Raw genomic sequence first — 21,967 nt, forward strand, 5'->3', positions numbered from 1 at the left:
CAGCTTGCCTCTCCAGCCTCAGCATCCACGTCCCTTTCTCTGCCCAAGGTGTCCTCTCTCTCTCTCTCTCTCTCTCTCTCTCATTTCATTCCCTCTCCCTTTCTCTCTTTCATTGTCTCTCTCCCACTCACTCTCTCCCCACTCTCATTTGAATCCTGCATTCAAATCCTGTCTCCCTGTTCAGAAGACTCAGGAGCAGCCTCTGTCATGAAGAGTCTTATCCTTGGTTTCTGTTCCTACTCACCTAGCACCTCTCTGGAAGCTTCCACCTAGTAAACATGACACTGGCTAGCAAGGCGAGGTGGTCTTATTACTACCCCATTCCCAAGACTTGGGAGATGAGTGAGGTTCAAAGAGGTGAAGCAACTTACTCAAAACCAGCACACCTTGGGTGAGAGACGGTTCTGTGTCCATTTCTAGCCTCTGGACTCTCTATCCTGGAGGGCAAGAATTGTCCCCAGGGCTCTCCAGTATAGGGCCAGCCCAGAGGTCAGTGGCAGCAGAAACATCCACTGACTAGAGGCACCAAAGTCAGGGTCTTCTTCTGCAGACTGGGTCCTTGCTAAGCTTCCCCCACTCCAGGGTCTCAGATCAGAAGAGCAGGAGTCCTCCTGTTCCCCATTCCTGCCCATACCAACCAACTCCCCTTCCTCCCATCATACCTACTCCCCTTCCTCCCCTCACACAGATTACCCTTCCTCCACAACCCATCCCCTCCACACCCAGAACCGTGAATTCTGCCCCCACCATGGGGGCACCTGGATCCCTCTTCTCTCTGGTGCCCTTCTCTTCAACCCTTCAACCTGGCATGGTTCTCATCAGCTCTCACCAAGGGACCTGCCACCCACTTTCCACCACTCCCTCTCCCAGGACCTTCCCCAGGGACTGGCCCTGCCTAGGGCTCTTGGGCAGATGTACACGCAACTGTGTCTGTTTCACCCAATCAGCTGGCCAGAAACTCCGAGGATGAGGGCTGCATCCTTCCAAGTGATCCTTTTATCCTAGTGTGGTCTTCCCTGCTCTGCTCAGGCATCTAGAATCAGCCACATGCCCTCCCAGCCCAGGACAGTTCCCTGTAACCTACCACCTTCCTCCCCTACAGGACAGGTGCTCATTCGTCTATCCTGTATCAGGAAGTCCTATCAACTGAGATGCTCGCCCTCAGGGCTCTAGGCTTCTTTCCTTCCCAGAGCACCAAACTTCAGGCAGACACAGACCAGAGGATTTTACTCATTGTCCACCTGCACTGTCCTCAAGCTCGCTGAGGGCAGGCACTGGGACTGGCATCAAAGTCTCATGTGACGAGTGAAGCCTGGGATGGAGCTCAGTGGTTGTTCCTTGCATGTGTGAGGTCTGGGTTCCCTCCCCTGTACCACAGCACATGAATGAATGAATAAATAAATATTGTTGAATGAGTAATTCTGGGTCCTTTGTCTGGCTAAGCCAGACTCCGGCCAGAGGGCTGCCCTCCTAAGGACAGGGGCAAATACGCCCCAGTGAGTAGGATTGCTCCCACGCTAACCCCAAAGACTCCTGAATCCCAGCATGACCCAGGAGGAAGAACTAGTGGCTGTTATGGCCTAGAAGCTGCCACACACGGTAGTGGGGTTTCCCTGTGGGGGAGCGGGTTTGGGGTAGCAGTGGGGTGGGGGTCAGAGCCTGGGCAGATGCTACTGTCCCCCCACTCAGGCTGCCTTTCACCTGGTTTTGTCTCTTGCTTATTTCCAACCTTCAAAGGGACACCGTTGTCTGTCTCCTAAACATTTCCACAAGACATCTGGGCATGATGCAAGCCTGGGCCCCTACCCCATTCCAGCCGGCGGCTCCTCCAGGACACAGCTGGCAGGTCCCCCCTCCCCCCGCCCCAGAACAGACAGAGAGTTGGAGAGCCACAGAGATCCCGGAAGAGAAAAAGAGAGAGGGAAAGAGGAAGGGGTGGGAGGGTGGAGGGTGGGACACAGAGCTAGAGGTGAAGCAGAGAGGGGGAGGAAAAGCATGTGGACAAGTGCCCCAAGAGGACAGGCTTGGGATGGGAGAGAAGATGACAATAGAGAGAAGAGTGTGGATAAGACCCTCTGGAAGGGGGGCTGGAGCGATAGCACAGCGAGTAGGATGTTTGCCTTGCATGTGCCAACCTGGGTCCGATTCCCAGCATCCCATATGGTCCCTGAGCACCACCAGGAGCAATTCCTGAGTGCAGAGCCAGGAGTAACCCCTGTGCATCACCAGGTTGAGACCCAAAAAGCAAAATAAATAAACAAATAAATAAAATAAAGACCTTCTGGAAGTGGACCAGAAAAGCAAGGAGGGCACCTGCTTGCCCTCCAAAGCAGGGGCAGGAAGGCCTTCTGGGGTGCCCCCTCCTCCAGCAGGAAAGAGGGACCTGGAGCTGCTGAGCCCGGTGACATCACAGTCTAGTCCCCTACTCTCAGCTGGCAGCCAGGGGGGAGCAGAGCTCCCGGGACCCACAGCGCCGTGCTGCAAAGGGTCACATCCACCTCAGCGCGTTCCGCCAGCTCATTCCAGCTCCTCCCAAGCTGTCTGCATCCAAGTTTCCTCCTCCAGGAGACAGGGGAGTGGGCTCCTGAGGAGCAGGGTGGCATCTGCCAGGACGAGACATCAAGCTGGACCCCAGGCTCCAGACCAGGCAGCTGAGGGTGCACCCGTGGGCGTTTAAGAGCCCAGGGAGAAAAGGGAGCGGGAGAGAGAGAGAGAGAGAGAGAGAGAGAGAGAGAGAGAGAGAGAGAGAGAGAGAGACAAAGGAGTCCCAGAGAGCTTCCAGAGAGGACGGGCACAGCAGAGTGCCAGGAACACAGGGAAAGGGCAGGAGACAGAAGCCAGGGCAGGAAAGGCTGAGTGTCGGCTCTCTCCTCCCTGGCGCGGCCCTCCTCCACGTCTGCACTCTGACCCCACTTCCGGGCCTCCCACTCACTCCCGGGCCAGCCCCTCTCTGACTGTCTTGTCTGTCACTCCAAAACAGCCCGGCACTTGAACGCACCAAGGAAGCCCTTGGAGATCCAGCCATCATTTGACACCTCCTCATCCTTGTTCTCTATGAGCGTCACCCTTCCTCCTCCTAGGGCCTCCCTGATTTCCAGACACCCAGACATCATCCCCTTCCACCATGTCCCCCTTCTCTCACTCTGTGATCCCAGGCAGCCCCTTCCTCTTCTTCCTCTTCCTCCTCCTCCTCCTCCTCCTCCTCCTCCTCCTCCTCTTTCTCTTCCTCCTCTTCCTCCTCCTCCTCCTCTTCTCCCTCTTCCATCTCCCCTTCCTCCTCCTTCTCTTTCTCCTCCCCTCCTCCTCTTTTTCCTCCTCCTCTTCCTCCTCTTGCTCCTCCTCCTCCTCTTCCTCTTCCTTCATCATTTATTCTTTCATTGATTGATCTTTGGCTTTAGGACACACCCAGCAATACTCGGGGGCTTCTCCCACTCAATGCTCAGGGGTCACAAGATTCTGCAGTACTTAGGGACTAGGAACTGAAGCCCGGGTTTGTTTTTTTTACCCCCACTTGGTAATGCTCAGGATTGCTCCTGGCTCTGCACTTGGGAATCCCTACTAGCAGTGCTCAGGGGACCATATGGGGTGCTGAGGGTCGTGATCCACGTGCAAGGTCAGCGCCCTACCCACTGTACTATGGCTCCGGTCCCTGAACCCCAGGTTCTTGCAAGAAAATCATGTGCTCCAGCACACTGAGCTAGCTCTCAAGCCCTCCCCTCCTCCTTAGCCCTAGCCCTCTCCTCCCTGCTGGCTTTCTCTGGAGACAATGCCATCTGCATCGCCATCCCAGGTGCCTACACTCGCCTCTCCTCTGAGCCACGCCGTAGAGCCTGGATCCCATCTGTATTGTTCCCAGGAAGGATGGTTAGTGATGGGAGGCGGTGCCTGGGATCCAACTCACCTCGGGCCTGCAAGGCAGGTTCTCTGGTGCCTAGCCCCATCTTCAGGCCCTGCACCCCAAGGTTTCTGGCTGGACCGTCTCACACATACACACACACACACACACACACCCACCCATCCCTTCCCATGGACAGACTGAATCCATCCTCAGCCCCCTGACCCGGAAGTGAAGTTGAGCAGATCCTGCAGAGGCTATGGGACCTGGCTGAGGGCGAGAAAGGGCTGCAGTGTGTTGGGAAGCCTGGGAGCTTAGCAAGCAGTGAGCAAACGCCCAAAGGGTTGTGTGTGTGGGGCGGGGGGGCGGGGGGGTAAATGCTGAGAGAAGTGAGCAGTGAGTGCACCATCCCCTAGGCTCTGTTCCCAACTCTGGCCCTTGAGCCTCTCTCAGAAACCAGAGGGGCTCCAAGTCATTTTCTGCATCTCCTTAGAAGAGACATTCCCTCCTCTCCTCAAGCCCTGGGGACCTTCTCTCCTTCTGTGTGTGTGTGTGGGGGGGGGGGGTGGCCTTCCCCGCCCCAAGCAGGGCAGGGCAACGCTCTCAAGGGTCTTGTCGCGGAGGGAGGGGAGAGGCTCCGCTCCACCCCCCAGCCAGGTGCACCCACACCTGGGCTGCTGTCTCCACCTGGTTCCTCACCACCACCATCAGCATCCAGACCCCCACAGCAGAGGGGCTGCACAGGGAGGGGAACTGGGGAGCACAGCCTGCCCCCCACCTCGCGGAAGGAGGGCACTTGCGGAAATTTGGAGAGGGAGAAATTCAGAGCTCAGCACTTTCCTCTCTCTGTTTTTCTTCTTGAGGAATTTTTTTTCCCCTCACTGCTGATGACTTTACCATTTCTTGGGGGTGGGGGGAGGAGAGTTTGGCTTTTGCTTGGCCCCCCCACCCCCATTTCCAAGAGCCCAGACAAAAAAATCTTACATTCCATGAGAAGCCAGCGCTTCAGAGTTTCCTAAGGATGAGGTGGCGTCTCCTCCCCTCTCCCTCCCCCCCACCCCCAGGCTGAGCCCTGGTCCTGGCCCAGGAGGCCCCACCAGCCTGGGAGGAGACCCCAAGCACATTCTTCCTCTCGCTGTCATGCTGCAGAAATTAAAGACACATCTTGGGGCTGGGCGCCTGCCAAGTGTTTCAAGTGGAGAAGTGGCCGCGGCCGGGCCTCAGGCCATGCCACGTGGAGCAGAGACTGGGACACAGGCCGAACCTGGACACTGGGATGGCAGCCGTTCCCCCACCCACCCACGTATGAAGCCACCCCCAACTAGGGGTCCCCCCAGCCCCTCCAGAAGCCCATCCCTGGAGTCGCAAGGCCCAGGTTCTGGTTCTGAAGAGAAGCCTCTTTTTCCAGGGGGGGAGAGGGGGAAGGGTGGTGAGACGCACCTGGGCAGGGACTGCGGGCAGGACCCCACCAGCAGGCAGTGTGCATACCATGGTGCCCTCACCCCAGTCCTGCAGAGCGCACCCCAGACACCCCCCAGACAATGGGCCAAGAGACAGACCCCTTGACCCCCAGTGAGAAGGGGGCCACCTTGCCCCCAGCCCACAGGGATGGGGTTGGGGGCGGGAACTGCCGTATCAGCACCTCAGGCCAGGTCCTGGTCCTGCCCGGTAGTCGCTGGCACGAGGCGGGGCAGGTCCTGGGCCGCGGGCTGCTGCCACATGGGGGGATAATTGATGAAGGGCCGGCCCTCCATCGCTGTCTCCAGCCCTGCCTCTCTGGAAACTCTATATTTTCACTTTAATTATAGCCCCTGCTGTCTCCCTCCGCTGCCCCACCCGCCCCGCTCATCCTGGCTGCCCACGGCCAACGGCCAACGTGGCTCCCCTCCTCAGCTCCCCGGGTCGGTTCCCCCCTCTGCTTCCCTTCCCTACACAAAACCAGCTGGGGGAGGGCGTGGAGAGGGGCGGGCTGGGGGGAGGCAATGGAATCTTGGATGGTTTGGGGGAGGCGGGACTCCCCGCTTCCACGTTTGCAGCTCTGGCGTGCTGGGGGCTGGGGAGCCACGCAGGAGGCGCCGGCGTGGACAGAGCCCTGCAGAGGGACCCCCACTGCCACCGTGGGACCTCTGATTTGGCAGGACCGGGGCCTGCAGAGGTCGGGGCTGGGGGCAGCGTGGTTGAGAGGACACTGACTGCTAGAGGCATCACCCCCAAATTATCTGTGGCTCTTGGGGTCCCAGCCCCTCTCAGACTGGAAATGATTCTCTCACAGAGAGCAATTCCCTGACTTTTCAAGGAGGAGATAGCCTTTAAAATGAGGTCACCCATCCTGCCCTCCAGCTTCACCCCAACCCTCCAAAGGCAAAACCCCAGACGCCCACCTACTCCCAACCTCCTCTTCAGCCCTAACTCTGGGTACCACAAAGAAGGGGCTTGGTGCAGCCTGCAGGAGCGGCCTCTCTGGCCCAGGACCTGAGGTCCCTGGGTTTGAGGGTGCTGGGCAGGCGAGGCCTTGACCACAGCCATGGCAGACCCCAGCCCAGGACCCTTCTCCAAATGAGCACTGACCGTAGCTCTGCCCCACAAAATTCCCCTGGGGTGGGAGGGGGCGCAGAGGCCTCCCCACAAACCTGCCATGGATTATGGGAGTACCATCCTCTTAGTCTGACTTAGGGTCTCAGCGTGGCAGGAGATCAACACCTTCAAAATAAATCCCCCCTCCCTCCTGAGCACTGAGTCTTGATGTCTATCAAGGAATTCAAGTTCTCCCATCCAGCTCCACTCCCAGCCACGCGGAAATGAGCCCCTGGCTCTCCTGTCAGAGGAGGCCCCCAACTGACCTCTTGGGACCCTCTTTCATCCCTTGGCAAGGATGCCAGGAGGAAGTGAGCATGGCCTGCCTTGGAGGACCCCCCCCCTGCCAAATCACCCCAGCCCTCCCCACCTTTGCAAGCTGTCTCACCTAGCTCCCCAATGCTGGCTGGTCCCCTTTTAGGGTTCCCGATCTAGCCCGGGAGCACCCCGAACCCACTTTCTAGCCCACAATGTGCTGAGGTCCCAGCTGTGTCCCCAGGGCTGCATCTTAGGCCCAGGCTGGGCTGGGGGGCTGGGGAGGCAGCCCTGGGAAGGGGGGAGATGTGCGGTGGACTCCCTCCTCCTCCTCCTCCTCCTCCCAACTCCGTCCAACTCCCAATTTGGGGGCCGGGCCAGGCCTCTCTGATTGGCTGGGGCCCGGGCAGCCGGCTCCCCCTCTGCTAGGGGCAGGGTTCCTCCCGGACTTCTATCGGGATGGTATAAAAGGGGCCCGGACCAGTGGTGGGAGCAGACGGGAGCTTCTCCTCCGGGTCAGAGCAGGAGGCACGCAGAGAGGCCACGCATGAGCGGACGCTAACCCCCACCCCAGCCGCAAAGAGTCTACATGTCTAGGGCCTAGACATGTTCAGCTTTGTGGACCTCCGGCTCCTGCTCCTCTTAGCGGCCACCGCCCTCCAGACGCACGGCCAAGAGGAGGGCCAAGAAGAAGACAGTAAGTCCCAAACTCCGGGGAGTCCTGGGTTACTTACTCGCGCCCCGCGCTCGGTCCCAGGTGTCTGCGCACTTAAACGAGACTCGGGATGCTCCGGAGACCGCGGGACGCGGGACGGATGGGACCCGGGGAGGGCTCGTCCACGGCGCGCCCCGGGAGGGAAGGGCGTGCGCGCTGGGTGAGGAGGGGACTTGGGGGAAGTAGATGAACACACACGCACACCCTGGAATTGGAGGGGCGGATGGGACGCGTCGAGAGCTGGCACGGGAGGGAATCCTGAGCGCACAGTGCCGAGCACGACGAGCCAAGTGGGGGTCTGGGCGCCGGGTGCCAGCGGAGAGGGTGGAAAGCACGTCGAAGATGGGCTGGGGGCGCCGGGCGGGGAATTTGGAGCCCGGGATGTAAAAGCAATCAGGAGGGCTGTGGGATGATTCATAAAGAAAGATTGTTTGCCGCTCGCAGGCTAGACAGTGTTCCTGGGGCCGCGGGGGTGCAGGGCCGCGGGGGGAGGGGGCGCGGAGAGTGGGCGGGGTGGAGGCCAAGAAACTTTGGGAGGACTCGGCTGGGCGGGGTCCTGGCGCCCTCTGCCGGTGGCTATGGAGCACAGCGCCTGTCTAGCCCAACGAGGCCCGGCGCAGGAGTGGAGCGGGAAGACGGGGGTCTTCGGCCCGGGGGTGGACCCCCGCTTCTAAACCTGGAAAATAAAGCTGGGGATGGGGGGGGGGGTAAAAAAAAGTATAGTTTAAAAGTATCCACTCGGGGGAGTTAGCCCCGCCCCGGGCCCATTGCTTAGCGTCGCGCGCCACCTAGCGGCCGTCCGGCGCCGGCGCGGTGGGCGTGGTTAACCCACTTTATTACTATCCGAGGACTTTTTGGGGGGCTCTTTGGCTTACTAAGTGACCCAGAGACGCTGGCCAGCTTTGCGACGCGGGGGTCGTCGCCGAGCCCGGGGTTCTTAGACGTGCACTACTCTTGGGGATACACTTCCAGTCTCTCGGCGGGAGCCCCGACCAGTCTGCCCCGCCCACACGTCCCACCTGCCCGGGGACCAAGGGCCACACTGGGGGGGGGGGGGGGTGAAAGAGTGGGCTGGACTTCCCATCGCTCCTCCCTCTCCCCCCCACCAAACCCCTCCAGTTTCCACCCGGCCAGCCCCCCGCGGCCCGCCCCTGGAGGGCTCCGCCTCTCCTCTCCCCTCCTCCCCACCTCCGCACTCCCCCACCCAATGGCCTTTTATTTCCCTTGGCCTCCGCGCCAATGGGCTGAGGTTAGAGTTGGACGCGACTCGGCTCGCAAGCTTTGTTTAAATTCCTGGGAACTGGAAAGAGTTACAGACGTCCTGGCCCGGCGCCTCGGCGCTGTCACTGGCGCTGATGAGGAGCAGATGAGCTGGAAGAATTGGGGGAGAGGGAGAAAAATCATAATAATAATGATAATAAAAAAAAATTTAAAAACAGGCGGGAAACGGAAAATCTTAATGTGTCCCTCTGGCCAAGGGGGGCGCAGAAAGGAGGGGCGCGGGAGCCAGGGGAGCCGCGGCGGTGGAGCAGGGGGCCCGGGCGCCCCTGACAGCCCCCTCCCTCCCCGCCTCTCGCCCCAGTCCCGCCAGTCACCTGCATACAGAACGGCCTCAGGTACCATGACCGGGACGTGTGGAAACCCGAGCCCTGCCGGATCTGTGTCTGCGACAACGGCAACGTGCTGTGCGATGATGTGATGTGCGACGACACCAAGAACTGTCCTGGCGCCCAAGTGCCCCCTGGCGAGTGCTGCCCCGTCTGCCCCGACGGCGAGGGTACGCGTGGGCCGGGCCGGGGGACGGGCGGGGGGCGCCACCTGCGACGATCCGCACTCACCTGCGTCTCTTCTTCCCCCCACTAGTGTCACCGACGGACCAAGAAAGCGCCGGAGCCGAGGTAAGCCTCTGCCCACCGCCCAGCTATCGCCCACACCCCCCATCTCCCCGGGTGGTGGGAGGTTTGCCGTTTGCCTTCTAACTCGGCTTCTTTTGTTTCTTCTCCCCTCCAGGGACCCAAAGGAGACACTGGCCCCCGCGGCCCCAGGGTAAGGGTGGTCACTCCCGCTGGGGCGGGGGCTGAGGGGGGTTGCGGGTGCCTGGGTGGGCGTGGCTCTAGCGCTCACCGGGTCTCCCGCTCCTCCCCGCTGCAGGGACCCGTTGGCGCCCCTGGCCGAGATGGTATCCCTGGACAGCCTGGACTGCCTGGACCCCCAGGCCCTCCTGGACCCCCAGGACCTGCCGGCCTTGGAGGAGTAAGTGAAGTTTCAAGACCGCTCGTGGAGGGTCTTCAGAGTCCCGCCCTCCTCCCTCCCGGCCTCCCCCCACCCCAAACTCATACTTTCTATTTTGAAATCATTTAAAGCTGTCAGAAAAGTGTCAAAGAACTCTCGCACACAGCCTGGGGTGATTTGCTTTTGCAATCTCTGTGTATCCTTTCTGCTCCCCTGAACCATCTGAGAAATTGTTGCTAGCACATCCCCTCTTGGCTTCAATGCCACATTGGGTGGGGGGGCTGTTTCTTCATGGCCAGTGGATTGAGGTGGGAGCAGGAAGATCAAGAACATTCTCTGGCATGACCTCAGCACAACGGTTTAGGAAACTGAACGCAGAGATAATACTGTTGGGGTGGCGCCAACCCACGTACACACGCAGCCTGTGTCCTGGTCTTGTTCCATATAGCACCCCCTATCTGCACCCCCACCCTACACACACACACACACACACACACACACACACACACACACACGGGGCTTCAATCCTGACACTTAACGGTCAGATATCTATAGTTATCTATTCTGGAACATCCCTTAGATCCCCCCGCCCCCCTTAGTTTTCAGATCTCAGAGCAGTTTTAAAGTGGTGGGTTTTGCAGACTGTTTGGGTGGGCCCATGGTCCTGGGTATACCTGAGCAGTGCATTTGGGGGCCACTCTGTGACCTTGGCCTTCCATTGCTGAGGCACGCCCTGTCACTCTTCCCATCATCAGAGATGTCTTCACTTTCAACTTGTGGTCCCCACCTTCTCAAGCATTGGCTCTTGTCTCTTTCTAGAACTTTGCTCCCCAGATGTCTTACGGCTATGATGAGAAATCCACTGGAGGAATTTCCGTGCCTGGCCCCATGGTGAGCCACCCAGGGAAGGGACAGGAGACAGAAGAGCTGGAGGGGACCCAGACAAGCTGGACCAGGGGTGGCACGGATGGGGTTTCCCTGGGTGCCAGGGAGTAGTCCAAACCCCCTCTCAGAGTCCAGCAGGCTGCAGTCCTGCATCCTTGTGGAATTTTTTCCAGAGGCTCATCACAGTCTCCCTCTTTCTTTCCTGCAGGGTCCTTCTGGCCCCCGAGGTCTCCCTGGCCCTCCTGGTGCACCTGTGAGTATCCGGGGTGACATCACACACTTCCCTGGGCTCTGATCTGGGGGTGTGGGTGTAGGGCAGGTGCTCAGAGAGTTCATGATGAGCTGGGAACAGTTGGTGTTGCCCTGCCTTTCTGAACCCACCCTTCTCTCCTGCCCTCCAGGGTCCCCAAGGTTTCCAAGGTCCCCCTGGTGAGCCCGGCGAGCCTGGAGCCTCCGTAAGTGACCACCCCCCACACATCTACTCTTCAAGTCTAAGGCCCTACCTGCCTTGGGTCTCTGTGGAAGGAGCCCCCTTGGGGTCCTCTGTACCCTGCCCTCCAGTTCCTCCTCTGCTCCCCATGCTGGGCACCCCAACATCTCTCCCTGTCTCCTCTAGGGTCCCATGGGTCCCCGTGGTCCTGCTGGCCCCCCTGGCAAGAATGGAGATGATGTAAGTAGCCCCGACAGGGACAAAGCATCCCGCACCATCCCCCGGACCCAGTCCCTGTATAGTCCCTAGCACCCGCCTCCCTGATGTCCAAAGGAAGGGGAACAGGTTCTCTCTGGCATGGGGAAGATGCAGGTGACTGCATCCTTTCGGGGTGCTTCCCCATCTCCCCATTAGCGGTGATTTAAATGCTGGGGGTGGGGGATAAGCACATTCTTTTGGAGAAACTCCAGATTTACAAAACCGGGCTCCAGTGCAGGGAATTGAAGCTGAGTCCAGCCAAGTCCCCCCAGGCCCTGAGGCTGGTTCTGCAGCCCGGAGAGATGGGCCTCCCCGTTCCAGCCTGGGCACCCACGCTGTGGCCTTTTCTGTCCCTCAGGGTGAAGCTGGCAAGCCTGGTCGCCCCGGTGAGCGTGGCCCTCCTGGACCTCAGGTGAGCAGAGCCACCCCTGCCTCTCTGGGGGTGCCTCTGCCATGTGGGGGCTCCCCACAAGCACACGGGGATATCTGTGACGGCCTTTGATCTCCTTCCTCTTCCCCACAGGGTGCTCGGGGATTGCCCGGAACTGCTGGTCTCCCTGGAATGAAGGGACACAGAGTGAGTGCCTGGGTCCCTCTCAAAGCCCTCCGCACTCCTTGTTCTAGCCCCTTCCCCAAGAGGCCCTGGTATCTGCATGGGGGGACAGCAGCTCCCACAGCCCCCAGGGACAGGGAGTAGTGGCGGCAGGGGGATGAGGGCTTTGGTTTAGCCCAAAGACAGAGGGACATCTGCAGTGCCCCCCCAAGGCTCCTTTGGATGGGTGCCAGTGCGCCCCTCACACATACACAGGACCTCACCTTGGTTCTCCCGCCTTCCTAGGGGTTCAGCGGTCTGGATGGTGCCAAAGGAGACTCTGGCCCTGCTGGCCCCAAGGTAAGAGGCAGAGGGAGTTCAGGCGCTCCTGTACCCCATGGCCCCCCCACCCCGTCCCAGCAGGAACCCCTCACTCTGCTCTCTGTCTAGGGTGAGCCTGGAAGCCCTGGTGAAAACGGAGCCCCTGGTCAGATGGTGAGTGCACCACTTCTCAGAGAACTGGGGGGAGCAGGGGAGGGGGCCAGCAAAGACTTGGGGCCAAGGTCTGTGTCCCCCACCTCACCTGGTTTCCTGTTGCCAGGGTCCCCGCGGTCTGCCTGGCGAGAGAGGTCGTCCTGGAGCCCCTGGCCCTGCTGTAAGTACCCCTGGCTCCTTGGGGGAGCTCTGGGCTTTGAAAGAGGTACCCCAGGAGCCACTGGGCAGTGCACAGTGGACATGACCCCCTCTTTCTGCAGGGTGCTCGTGGAAATGATGGTGCTACTGGTGCTGCTGGACCCCCGGTGAGTATGGGCCTGGGCTGGGGTGTCTGACACGGCGGGCCTCGGTGACCTGGACCCCACGACCTTCTACCTTCTTGCTAATGTTTCTCTTTCCTTCCCAGGGTCCCACTGGCCCCGCCGGACCTCCTGGATTCCCTGGTGCTGTGGGTGCTAAGGTGAGACCCCTTCTTTCTCGAGCACAGTCCCACAGGCCACGGGGGAGTGTCCACTGCTCCCCAAAGCAGGACCCCCAGATGCAGGAGAAAAGCCCCTCCCCAGCACCGTTGCCCCCGGTGCAGTCTTCCCAGCGGGCTCTGGAATTGTCTTTTCTTCTTCCCCAGGGTGAAGCTGGTCCCCAAGGAGCCCGAGGCTCTGAAGGTCCCCAGGGTGTGCGTGGAGAGCCCGGCCCCCCTGGCCCTGCTGGCGCCGCAGGCCCTGCTGTGAGTGCCCCCGCTCTGTGCCACCGTGCCCCGCCTGACTCCCGGTCCTGACCTGGCACTCACCCCCCTTCTCTCTGTACCACAGGGAAACCCTGGTGCTGACGGACAACCCGGTGCCAAGGGCGCCAATGTGAGTAACCTGCGCGTGGCAGAGCACCCCCGGGGGGCCCCCAGCCCACCTGTAGGCCCGAAGCTCACCTTTTATGCCCCCTGCAGGGCGCTCCCGGTATTGCTGGTGCTCCTGGCTTCCCTGGCGCCCGAGGCCCCTCCGGACCCCAGGGCCCCAGCGGCCCCCCTGGTCCCAAGGGTAACAGTGTAAGTACAGCACGCCCCCATCTGCGCCCCCTGCGCGCCCGCTGCGGCCGTGGGGAGCAGGAAGACCAGGGACCCTGAGCGCCCCACCGCTCCTCTCATCATTTCCTCACCCCTCGCAGGGCGAACCTGGTGCTCCCGGCAACAAAGGCGACACCGGTGCCAAGGGAGAGCCCGTGAGTGCGGGGACGCCTCCGGGGAGAAGGGCTGGAGGGGCGGCCCCCTGGGTGCTCCCGCTCCAGCCCCAACCCTCCTCTCTGCCCACCCCAGGGCCCTGCTGGTGTTCAAGGCCCCCCTGGTCCCGCTGGGGAAGAAGGAAAACGAGGCGCCCGAGGTGAACCCGGACCCACTGGCCTTCCCGGACCCCCTGGCGAGCGTGTACGTGCCCCTCCCCTCCTCCTTGGCCCCCAGTGCCAGCCTGGCGCCCGAGGCTGAGCTCACTGGCCCCCTCTCCTCCCACAGGGTGGACCTGGTGGCCGTGGGTTCCCTGGTGCTGATGGTGCTGCTGGCCCCAAGGTATGTGGTTGTCGCCATGGGGAATGCTGGACTGGGCAGTTGAGGGGGGAGCCGCGCCGGCCTTCCCTGGGTCTTCCCACCTCACCACTGCCCCCCAAACGCCCCTCCATCCTGGAAGGGGAGCACGTGGGCACCCCTGGTCAAGCCGCCCCAACTCCAGACTCACTCACTGGCCGTGTCCCTCCCCCCTGTCCCCACCATCCAGGGTCCTGCTGGAGAACGTGGCTCTCCCGGCCCTGCTGGCCCCAAAGGGTCTCCTGGTGAAGCTGGTCGTCCTGGTGAGGCTGGTCTGCCCGGTGCCAAGGTGAGCGCCCAGCCCTGCGCGAGCCCTTTTGGGCAGGAGGTGTCCCCTGCAGCAGTACCCCCCCCCCCCCACTCACTGCCTCTGCCTCCCCCCTAGGGTCTGACTGGAAGCCCAGGAAGCCCAGGTCCTGATGGCAAAACTGGCCCCCCTGTAAGTATCCCTGCCGGCCCCCCTCCACCCCACTCCACACTGTCCCCCACTGCCCTCACCCTCACGGCTGGGCCTTCCTTCTGTTCTCAGGGTCCCGCTGGACAAGATGGTCGTCCCGGCCCCCCTGGCCCCCCTGGTGCCCGTGGTCAGGCTGGTGTGATGGGATTCCCTGGACCTAAAGGTGCTGCTGTGAGTATCCGGAGGGACCAGGATGGGCCCGGCCGATTGTAGACCTGCTGTGTGACCGCAGGCCCCTCGAAGCCCCTCTCTGGGTCACAGAATCCCTCTTCACGCTGAGGGCCCTTCTGGCTGTACCACATTTGCTATAAGGACAGTTGGTTTCCAGTCCCCTGACGCAGGGGAAGGGATTGGCCTTGGACATAATAGCCACCCCTCAAATCCCAGGGCCCCTTGGAGGCTCAGGAGGGGCTGTCAATGCCCTGTACAGCTCAGGGCACTGCGCATGTCAGGGTTCCCAGGAGATGCAGGGTGGGGGGTCCTGAGGGCCTTGGGATGGGGGTCTCAGGGAGAAGCCCCGGCATCTCCCAGGTCAGAACAGGAAGAAGCTTTTGCTCAGAAAACCCCTTTCCAAAGCCCCAATCGGGGTCAGCGGGAGGGTGCGGGGCTGCCTCCCCCTTCAGCAGCCCCTCACCCACCCCTCCTTCTTGCAGGGAGAACCTGGCAAAGCTGGAGAACGAGGCGTCCCTGGACCCCCTGGCGCTGTGGTGAGCATCTCTGCTGGCCCTGCCTGCCCCGCCCCAGCCTGTCACCAGGCGTCTGCCCTGGCCACCCCCACCCCCACCCCACGGCCACCCCCCTCAAGTTTTTCCTGTTCTCCCTCCACAGGGTCCTGCTGGCAAAGACGGAGAGGCCGGAGCTCAGGGCGCCCCCGGCCCTGCTGTGAGTGGCCTGGCAGGGGCGCCTGGGGAGGGGGCATGAGGCACCTGGCAGGGGAGACGAACTCCTCTGTGCCCCTGTCCTGGCCTCCTCTTCACGAGCCCTTCTCTCCCTGCCAGGGCCCTGCTGGTGAGCGAGGAGAACAAGGCCCCGCTGGGTCCCCCGGATTCCAGGTGCGGCCTCAGGCAGCCGAGGGGCGTGTGGGAGGACTGAGGGAGCCCACCTTCGGTGTCTAAACCCCCTCCTCCCATCCCCAGGGTCTCCCCGGCCCCGCTGGTCCCCCCGGTGAAGCAGGCAAACCCGGTGAACAGGTAAGAGGGGGAGCCCCCCAGGGCACAGGGCAGGGGGGCATCCTGAGCTGCTGAGAGACCACCAGCCAGGCAGGACCCTCCAACAGGCAGGGGCTGCCCCAGGGCGCTCCTGCAGTTGCTGGATGCTTCTGGAAGGAGCCGGGGGACTGCTGAGATTCTTGTCCCCTCCCAAGTCCAAGTTTGGGGAGCGAGTCTTGGACGTGGGGTGGGCACGTCCCAACTGGGTGCTGAGAAGGGGGTGGTCTCCAGTGCAGTCCCCAGCAGTGATTTCTCGTGTGCTTGGGGGGTCACTCTGGGCTTCACTCCTTCTCTTCTGCCCCCTGCAGGGTGCTCCTGGAGACCTGGGTGCCCCCGGCCCCTCTGGAGCCAGAGTGAGTATCTTCGCCACCTCTCCCCTGGGACCCCCTTGCCACTGCCTGGTCTCCGAGCAGCCTTCATGTGGCCTGCGCTTCCCTTTCAGGGCGAGCGTGGTTTCCCCGGAGAGCGTGGAGTGCAAGGCCCCCCCGGCCCCGCCGGCCCCCGCGGGTCCAACGGTGCTCCCGGCAACGATGGTGCTAAGGTGAGGCTGCTATGGGCCACATGGTTGGGACCTGAGCACCCGACAACCAGGAGACGGGACCCGCGGGTCACTGGGTCCTCTTGCTTATCACCTAGGGCGACGCTGGAGCTCCTGGAGCCCCCGGCAGCCAGGGCGCCCCTGGCCTTCAGGGCATGCCCGGGGAACGGGGTGCAGCTGGCCTTCCAGGACCCAAGGGTGACAGAGTAAGTTTCTCCCCCAAGCTGTGTCTCCTCTCTGCTTCGTCCCCGCCCTGTACCTCCTCTGTACTGAGTCCTCTGTACCACCTGCACCAGGGCCCAGGTCACCATGGCAACGGGAGGGATGGGGACTTCCTGGCAGGCACCCATCCCCCTGAGAGTCCTCTGTGTGGTGGGTGCAGAGTAGAGCTGGGGACGGTCCCCCAGGCCAGCCGAACCCGCTGCCCTGCACATCTCAGAATCTTGTGTCTTTAGGGTGATGCTGGTCCCAAAGGTGCTGACGGTTCTCCTGGCAAAGACGGTGTCCGTGGTCTGACTGGCCCCATTGGTCCTCCTGGCCCTGCTGGTGCCCCTGGTGATAAGGTGAGGTGTCCCCCCACCCCAACACACAGCTTCTCCGATGGGCACTGGCCCTCCAGCCAGCAGCCACTCAGGTGGGGGGCAGAAGGGAGTGGGGCTCATCGGCCAGTTGGGGACAGTTGGGGGTCCCGGATCTGAGCTTCTCATCCCCCTCGCAGGGTGAAAGTGGACCCAGTGGTCCTGCTGGTCCCACCGGAGCTCGCGGTGCCCCTGTAAGTACAGAAACCCGACAGGGTCCCCCGACTCAGCCCCTCTCTCCTTTTGCATCCCACCCTATCTTTCCATCCCTCCCCTCCCCCGCAGCGCCCCTACCAAGTGCCCCCGAGTGGGGTCCCTCTCCAATTTGCCTCTTTTCCTTCTAGGGAGACCGTGGAGAGCCTGGTCCCCCCGGCCCTGCTGGCTTTGCTGGCCCCCCAGTGAGTAGCCCCCACTTTGCTCTCCTTGGAGTGGGGCAGCTCCTGCCCCGGGGCCTCCCCCAGCTGCCCCTCTGTACCCCTGTCTGTCTGACCTCCCGCCCATCCCCCACAGGGTGCTGATGGCCAGCCTGGTGCTAAAGGCGAACCCGGAGATGCTGGTGCTAAAGGCGACGCCGGACCCCCCGGCCCCGCTGGCCCCACTGGAGCCCCTGGCCCCATTGTGAGTGTCCCCACACCCCGCCCAGCTGCCAGCGGCCAGAAGGGCCCGGCTAAGACAGAGCAGCAATGATCCGCCCCTGTGCTCTTCCGCAGGGTAATGTTGGTGCTCCCGGACCCAAAGGTGCTCGCGGCAGCGCCGGTCCCCCTGTGAGTATGTCCATAGACCCTCCCCAGCCCAGCTCCGGGCATCAGTGTGGCTGCACCAGGTGTGCAGTGCAGCCCCTGACCCCCGCTTTCTGCCCATCTCTCACTCAGGGTGCTACTGGTTTCCCTGGTGCTGCTGGCCGTGTTGGTCCCCCCGGCCCCTCTGTGAGTATCGGTGCGGGGGACCCCCTGCTCGGGGTGGGGGACCCAGGCAGGCAGGGGGAGCATTAGACTCCTGGGCCCACTGGAATCTGACCACCCCCCTTCTCTCCACCTAGGGAAACGCCGGTCCCCCTGGTCCCCCTGGCCCTGTTGGCAAGGAAGGAGGCAAAGGCCCCCGTGGTGAGACTGGCCCCGCCGGGCGTCCCGGTGAAGTCGGCCCCCCAGGCCCCCCCGGCCCTGCTGGCGAGAAAGGCTCTCCCGGTGCTGATGGTCCCGCTGTACGTGAGAGATCCGGCTGGGGAGGAGGGCTCAGGAGCGGGCCGCAGCCGCCTTACCCCTGTCTGTACCCCGCAGGGCTCTCCCGGCACCCCCGGGCCTCAGGGCATTGCTGGACAGCGTGGTGTGGTGGGCCTGCCCGGCCAGCGAGGAGAACGAGGCTTCCCTGGACTTCCTGGTCCCTCTGTGAGTGCCCTCCAACTTGGAGGACCCCGCCCCCGAGACCGTGTCCCGGGTGAGAGGGGCAGCCGGGAAGGATGCGGTGGAGGCCCTGGGAGCCCCTTCAATGGCCTCTTCCTCCCCCCTTAGGGTGAACCTGGCAAGCAAGGTCCTTCCGGATCAAGTGGGGAACGCGGCCCCCCTGGTCCCATGGGCCCCCCTGGATTGGCTGGACCTCCTGGCGAGTCTGGACGTGAGGTGAGGCCTCAGCAGCCCCCAGCCTGTGCCCCCCGGCCTAGGTGCTGTTTCCCTGGTGCCTCGTGCCCTTCCCCACTGAACCCCCTCTCTGCAGGGATCTCCTGGTGCTGAAGGCTCCCCCGGACGAGATGGATCTCCTGGCCCCAAGGTGAGGGAGTGCCCCCCCACCCCGGCCCTGCCAGCTGCTCCCCACCCCTGCGGCCCCCACCGGACTGAGTCCGCCCTCCCTCCCCACAGGGTGACCGTGGTGAGACAGGCCCCGCTGGACCCCCTGGCGCCCCTGGTGCTCCTGGTGCCCCCGGCCCCGTAGGTCCAGCTGGCAAAAGTGGCGATCGTGGAGAGACGGTAAGTGCTGGGGTCCCGCTGGGGACCCCACACCTGGACTCGGCCCCCCCAGGCTGCGTGTGGAGGGTGAAGGACAGGGGCCCCACCTGGCCTGGAGGCCCCTCTCCAGACAGTGCTCAGACCATGGGGCTTGTGCCTCTCGCCCGAGATTCACCTGGGGCCCCAGAACGGATGTGGGAAGGGGTGTCTGGCCTGGGGGCCACCCCCTGCAGCTGAGCCCCAAGCCAAGGTCTGCGGGGTCTAATGCTCTCTCTGCTCCCCCCAGGGTCCTGCTGGTCCTGCCGGCCCCATCGGTCCTGCTGGTGCCCGTGGCCCCGCTGTAAGTGCCCGCACTCACCTCGCCCTGCCACCCTGTCCCTCCCCACAAAACGTGGCCCCTCAGCACTGAGTGTCCTCGCTTCTCTCCCAGGGACCCCAAGGTCCTCGTGGTGACAAGGGTGAGACCGGCGAGCAGGGTGACAGAGGCATGAAAGGCCACCGCGGTTTCTCTGGGCTCCAGGGTCCACCTGGTCCTCCCGTGAGTACACGCCGCACCTCCATGGGCTGCAGGGGGAGGATGGGGGAGCACTCTGCCTCGGGTTCCCCTCTGGGACATCCTCCTCACTTCTCCCTCGAGGGGACTATGGCCTGCAGATTGGTGGGCACTTCCCAGGGCCTCCTGGGAGGGTCTGTCGGGGGTGAGCGGCCAGCCTGGGCCACTCTCGGCCTGACCTGCTGTCGTGTCTGTCCTCAGGGCTCTCCTGGTGAACAAGGTCCCTCCGGAGCTTCTGGTCCTGCTGGTCCCCGAGTGAGTGTCCTTCCGGCTCCCGCCTCTGCCTGTTCGAGCCTGGGCTCTGCCCAGGACCCTGAGCCAGGGATGGGGGTGGCGTCCCCCCGCGGGTCTGGGACAGGGGACATGGGAAGGGAAGAAGACCCCTAGCAGCTCCCCAAGGGTTTGGGGGATTCTGGGGGGTGGGCTTCACCCCCTAGTCAGGTGGTCTCGGGATTCCTGGTGGGCTTCCTCCAAACTGTTCTCCCCGCCTCAGGGTCCCCCTGGATCTGCTGGTGCTGCTGGCAAAGACGGACTCAACGGTCTCCCTGGCCCCATCGGTCCCCCTGGTCCCCGTGGTCGCACTGGTGATGCTGGTCCTGTTGTACGTACTGGCCCCGACCCTTCCCACCTCCTGTCCTCGCCCTGCCAGCCCTGAGCGCAGCCGGATATCTGGTAACCCTCCTCTCTCCCCCTTCCCATTTCCGCACAGGGTCCCCCCGGCCCCCCTGGCCCCCCAGGCCCACCTGGTCCTTCCAGCGGTGGCTTCGACTTCAGCTTCATGCCACAGCCACCTCAGGAGAAGGCCCACGACGGCGGCCGCTACTACCGGGCCGACGACGCCAACGTGGTCCGCGACCGTGACCTCGAGGTAGACACCACCCTCAAGAGCCTGAGCCAGCAGATCGAGAACATCCGGAGCCCAGAAGGCAGCCGCAAGAACCCCGCCCGCACCTGCCGCGACCTCAAGATGTGCCACTCGGACTGGAAGAGCGGTGAGTGCCCGTCCCGCAGGCGAAGGGCCCCTCCGCCCGGCTCCCGCACCCCTCCCCAACTCCTCATGCCTGTCCTCCCAACCCCCCCCCCCCCGCAGGAGAATACTGGATCGACCCCAACCAAGGCTGCAACCTCGATGCCATCAAGGTCTTCTGCAACATGGAAACAGGCGAGACCTGCGTGTACCCCACCCAGCCCAGCGTGGCCCAGAAGAACTGGTACATCAGCAAGAACCCCAAGGAGAAGAGACACGTGTGGTTCGGCGAGAGCATGACCGATGGCTTCCAGGTGCCTGGACTGGGCCAGCCCCGGGCTGGTGGGCACGGGGGTGGACGGGACTTCTGCTCCGGGCACTGGGCGGTGTCCACGTCCTGGAGACCAGCAGGTTGGGACAGGTGAAGCCTGAGCTCTGTTTTGGGGGGCTTAGGAAGAGGGTCTCAGGGGACCCAGGGAGGAGATGGCTCCCCTGGGGAGGCAGCAGCAGGCAGGCACTTACTTCCCTCCCCTTCTCACCCTTGCAGTTCGAATACGGCGGCGAGGGCTCCGACCCCGCCGACGTGGCTATCCAGCTGACGTTCCTGCGCCTGATGTCCACCGAGGCCTCCCAGAACCTCACCTACCACTGCAAGAACAGCGTGGCCTACATGGACCAGCAGACCGGCAACCTCAAGAAGGCCCTGCTCCTCCAGGGCTCCAACGAGATCGAGATCCGGGCCGAGGGCAACAGCCGCTTCACCTACAGCGTCCCCTACGACGGCTGCACGGTGAGTCCCCGGCCGGATGGGGGGACACCCTCCCCTCGGTGCCTCCGGCCCCGGGTCACACCCCTCTTCCCACCTCCCCTCCACCCAGAGTCACACGGGAGCCTGGGGCAAGACCATAATCGAGTACAAAACCACCAAGACCTCCCGCCTGCCCATCATCGACGTGGCTCCCTTGGACGTTGGCGCCCCAGACCAGGAATTCGGCTTCGACATCAGCCCCGTCTGCTTCCTGTAAACCCTCTGTCCCAATCTGGCTCCCTCCCACCCGGTTCCCCCGCCCCTGGAAACAGACAGACCACCCAATCGGAACCCCCAAAATATCAAAAAAAAATGGGAGACAATTTCACATGGACTTTGGAAATTTTTTTTTCCCTTTGCATTCATCTCTCCAACTTAGATTTTATCTTTGACCAACTGAACATGACCAAAAAGCCAAAAAAGCGCATTCCACCTTCCAAAAAAAAAAAAAAAAGAATAAATAAATAACTTTTTAAAAAAAGGAAGCTTGGTCCACTTGCTTGAAGACCCTTGTGGGGGGTTAGTCCCCTTTCTGCCCGTTGGGCTTAAGATACCCCAACGCTGCCCTTTCTGCTCCTTTCTCCACCCCACCTTGGGGCCTCCCCCCACTGCTCCCCAAAACCAAGTCTCCCCCAAAGACACAGGAAACTGCATTGTCTGCCCAGCAACCAAAGGCAATGCAAAACATCTGAGGCCCCCCAACCCCAGCCCACTCCCCAGCACCCCCAAAATTTTGGGGGGCGTCTGGGGTTTTCGGACTATCAACGCAGTCAGCTGGCGTCCTCGCAACGTGCCCCTCTTTGTCTGTGAGGGGGCACCCTTGGGCCCCCACCGCCCCTCTGGGGGTTCGCAGGAAACATCGGCGTTGAAAATGTGGGGCACAGCGGGGAGGGTGGGGGGCAGCACCCCGATGTCACTGTTGCTGAAAGACTACCTCGCTCTTGTCCTCGTGTGTCACGGGCCACTGTGTGGGGCGTCGGGGCTGGCGGGAGGCTGTCCCTCCTATCAAAGGTGCTACATCTCTGTGACGGGGTGGCTGGAGCCAACCACAGGTGCTATGGATGTCAAGACCCCCCACCCCCCAGACCAGCAAATGTTCCTTTTTGTCAAAGTCTTTTTTTATTCTTTGTTTTTTTTTTT

General features: G+C 62.5%; 1 protein-coding gene across 1 annotated transcript; it reads left to right on the forward strand.

Annotated features, from left to right (window-relative positions):
* Window positions 1-7,191: 7,191 nt before the first annotated feature.
* Window positions 7,192-21,405, forward strand: COL1A1 (collagen type I alpha 1 chain). Its single transcript, XM_056126761.1, has 51 exons — window positions 7,192-7,361; window positions 8,962-9,156; window positions 9,243-9,277; window positions 9,390-9,425; window positions 9,531-9,632; window positions 10,431-10,502; window positions 10,705-10,749; window positions 10,898-10,951; window positions 11,113-11,166; window positions 11,543-11,596; window positions 11,708-11,761; window positions 12,023-12,076; window positions 12,167-12,211; window positions 12,318-12,371; window positions 12,472-12,516; window positions 12,618-12,671; window positions 12,837-12,935; window positions 13,021-13,065; window positions 13,152-13,250; window positions 13,370-13,423; window positions 13,518-13,625; window positions 13,710-13,763; window positions 13,969-14,067; window positions 14,164-14,217; window positions 14,308-14,406; window positions 14,889-14,942; window positions 15,064-15,117; window positions 15,234-15,287; window positions 15,372-15,425; window positions 15,752-15,796; window positions 15,886-15,984; window positions 16,080-16,187; window positions 16,437-16,544; window positions 16,700-16,753; window positions 16,904-16,957; window positions 17,070-17,177; window positions 17,270-17,323; window positions 17,432-17,485; window positions 17,599-17,760; window positions 17,837-17,944; window positions 18,068-18,175; window positions 18,270-18,323; window positions 18,413-18,520; window positions 18,786-18,839; window positions 18,930-19,037; window positions 19,254-19,307; window positions 19,546-19,653; window positions 19,762-20,044; window positions 20,143-20,333; window positions 20,567-20,809; window positions 20,898-21,405. Exons 1-51 carry the CDS (start codon window positions 7,271-7,273, stop codon window positions 21,042-21,044), a joined length of 4,383 nt encoding a protein of 1,460 aa, XP_055982736.1. The 5' UTR covers window positions 7,192-7,270; the 3' UTR covers window positions 21,045-21,405.
* The last annotated feature ends 562 nt before the right edge of the window (window positions 21,406-21,967 follow it).

The sequence above is a fragment of the Sorex fumeus genome, unplaced genomic scaffold, assembly GCF_029834395.1.
Source record: "Sorex fumeus unplaced genomic scaffold, SorFum_2.1 ptg000063l, whole genome shotgun sequence".
Classification (NCBI taxonomy): Eukaryota; Metazoa; Chordata; class Mammalia; order Eulipotyphla; family Soricidae; genus Sorex; species Sorex fumeus.

Excerpts from the sequence above, each read along its gene's own strand:
- COL1A1 (XM_056126761.1), top strand. The coding sequence starts at position 7,271 with ATGTTCAGCTTTGTGGACCTCCGGCTCCTGCTCCTCTTAGCGGCCACC. Across the intron at positions 10,750-10,897 it reads CTGGCCCTCCTGGTGCACCT|GGTCCCCAAGGTTTCCAAGG; the intron begins GTGAGTATCCGG and ends CCTGCCCTCCAG. Across the intron at positions 11,167-11,542 it reads CTGGCAAGAATGGAGATGAT|GGTGAAGCTGGCAAGCCTGG; the intron begins GTAAGTAGCCCC and ends TCTGTCCCTCAG.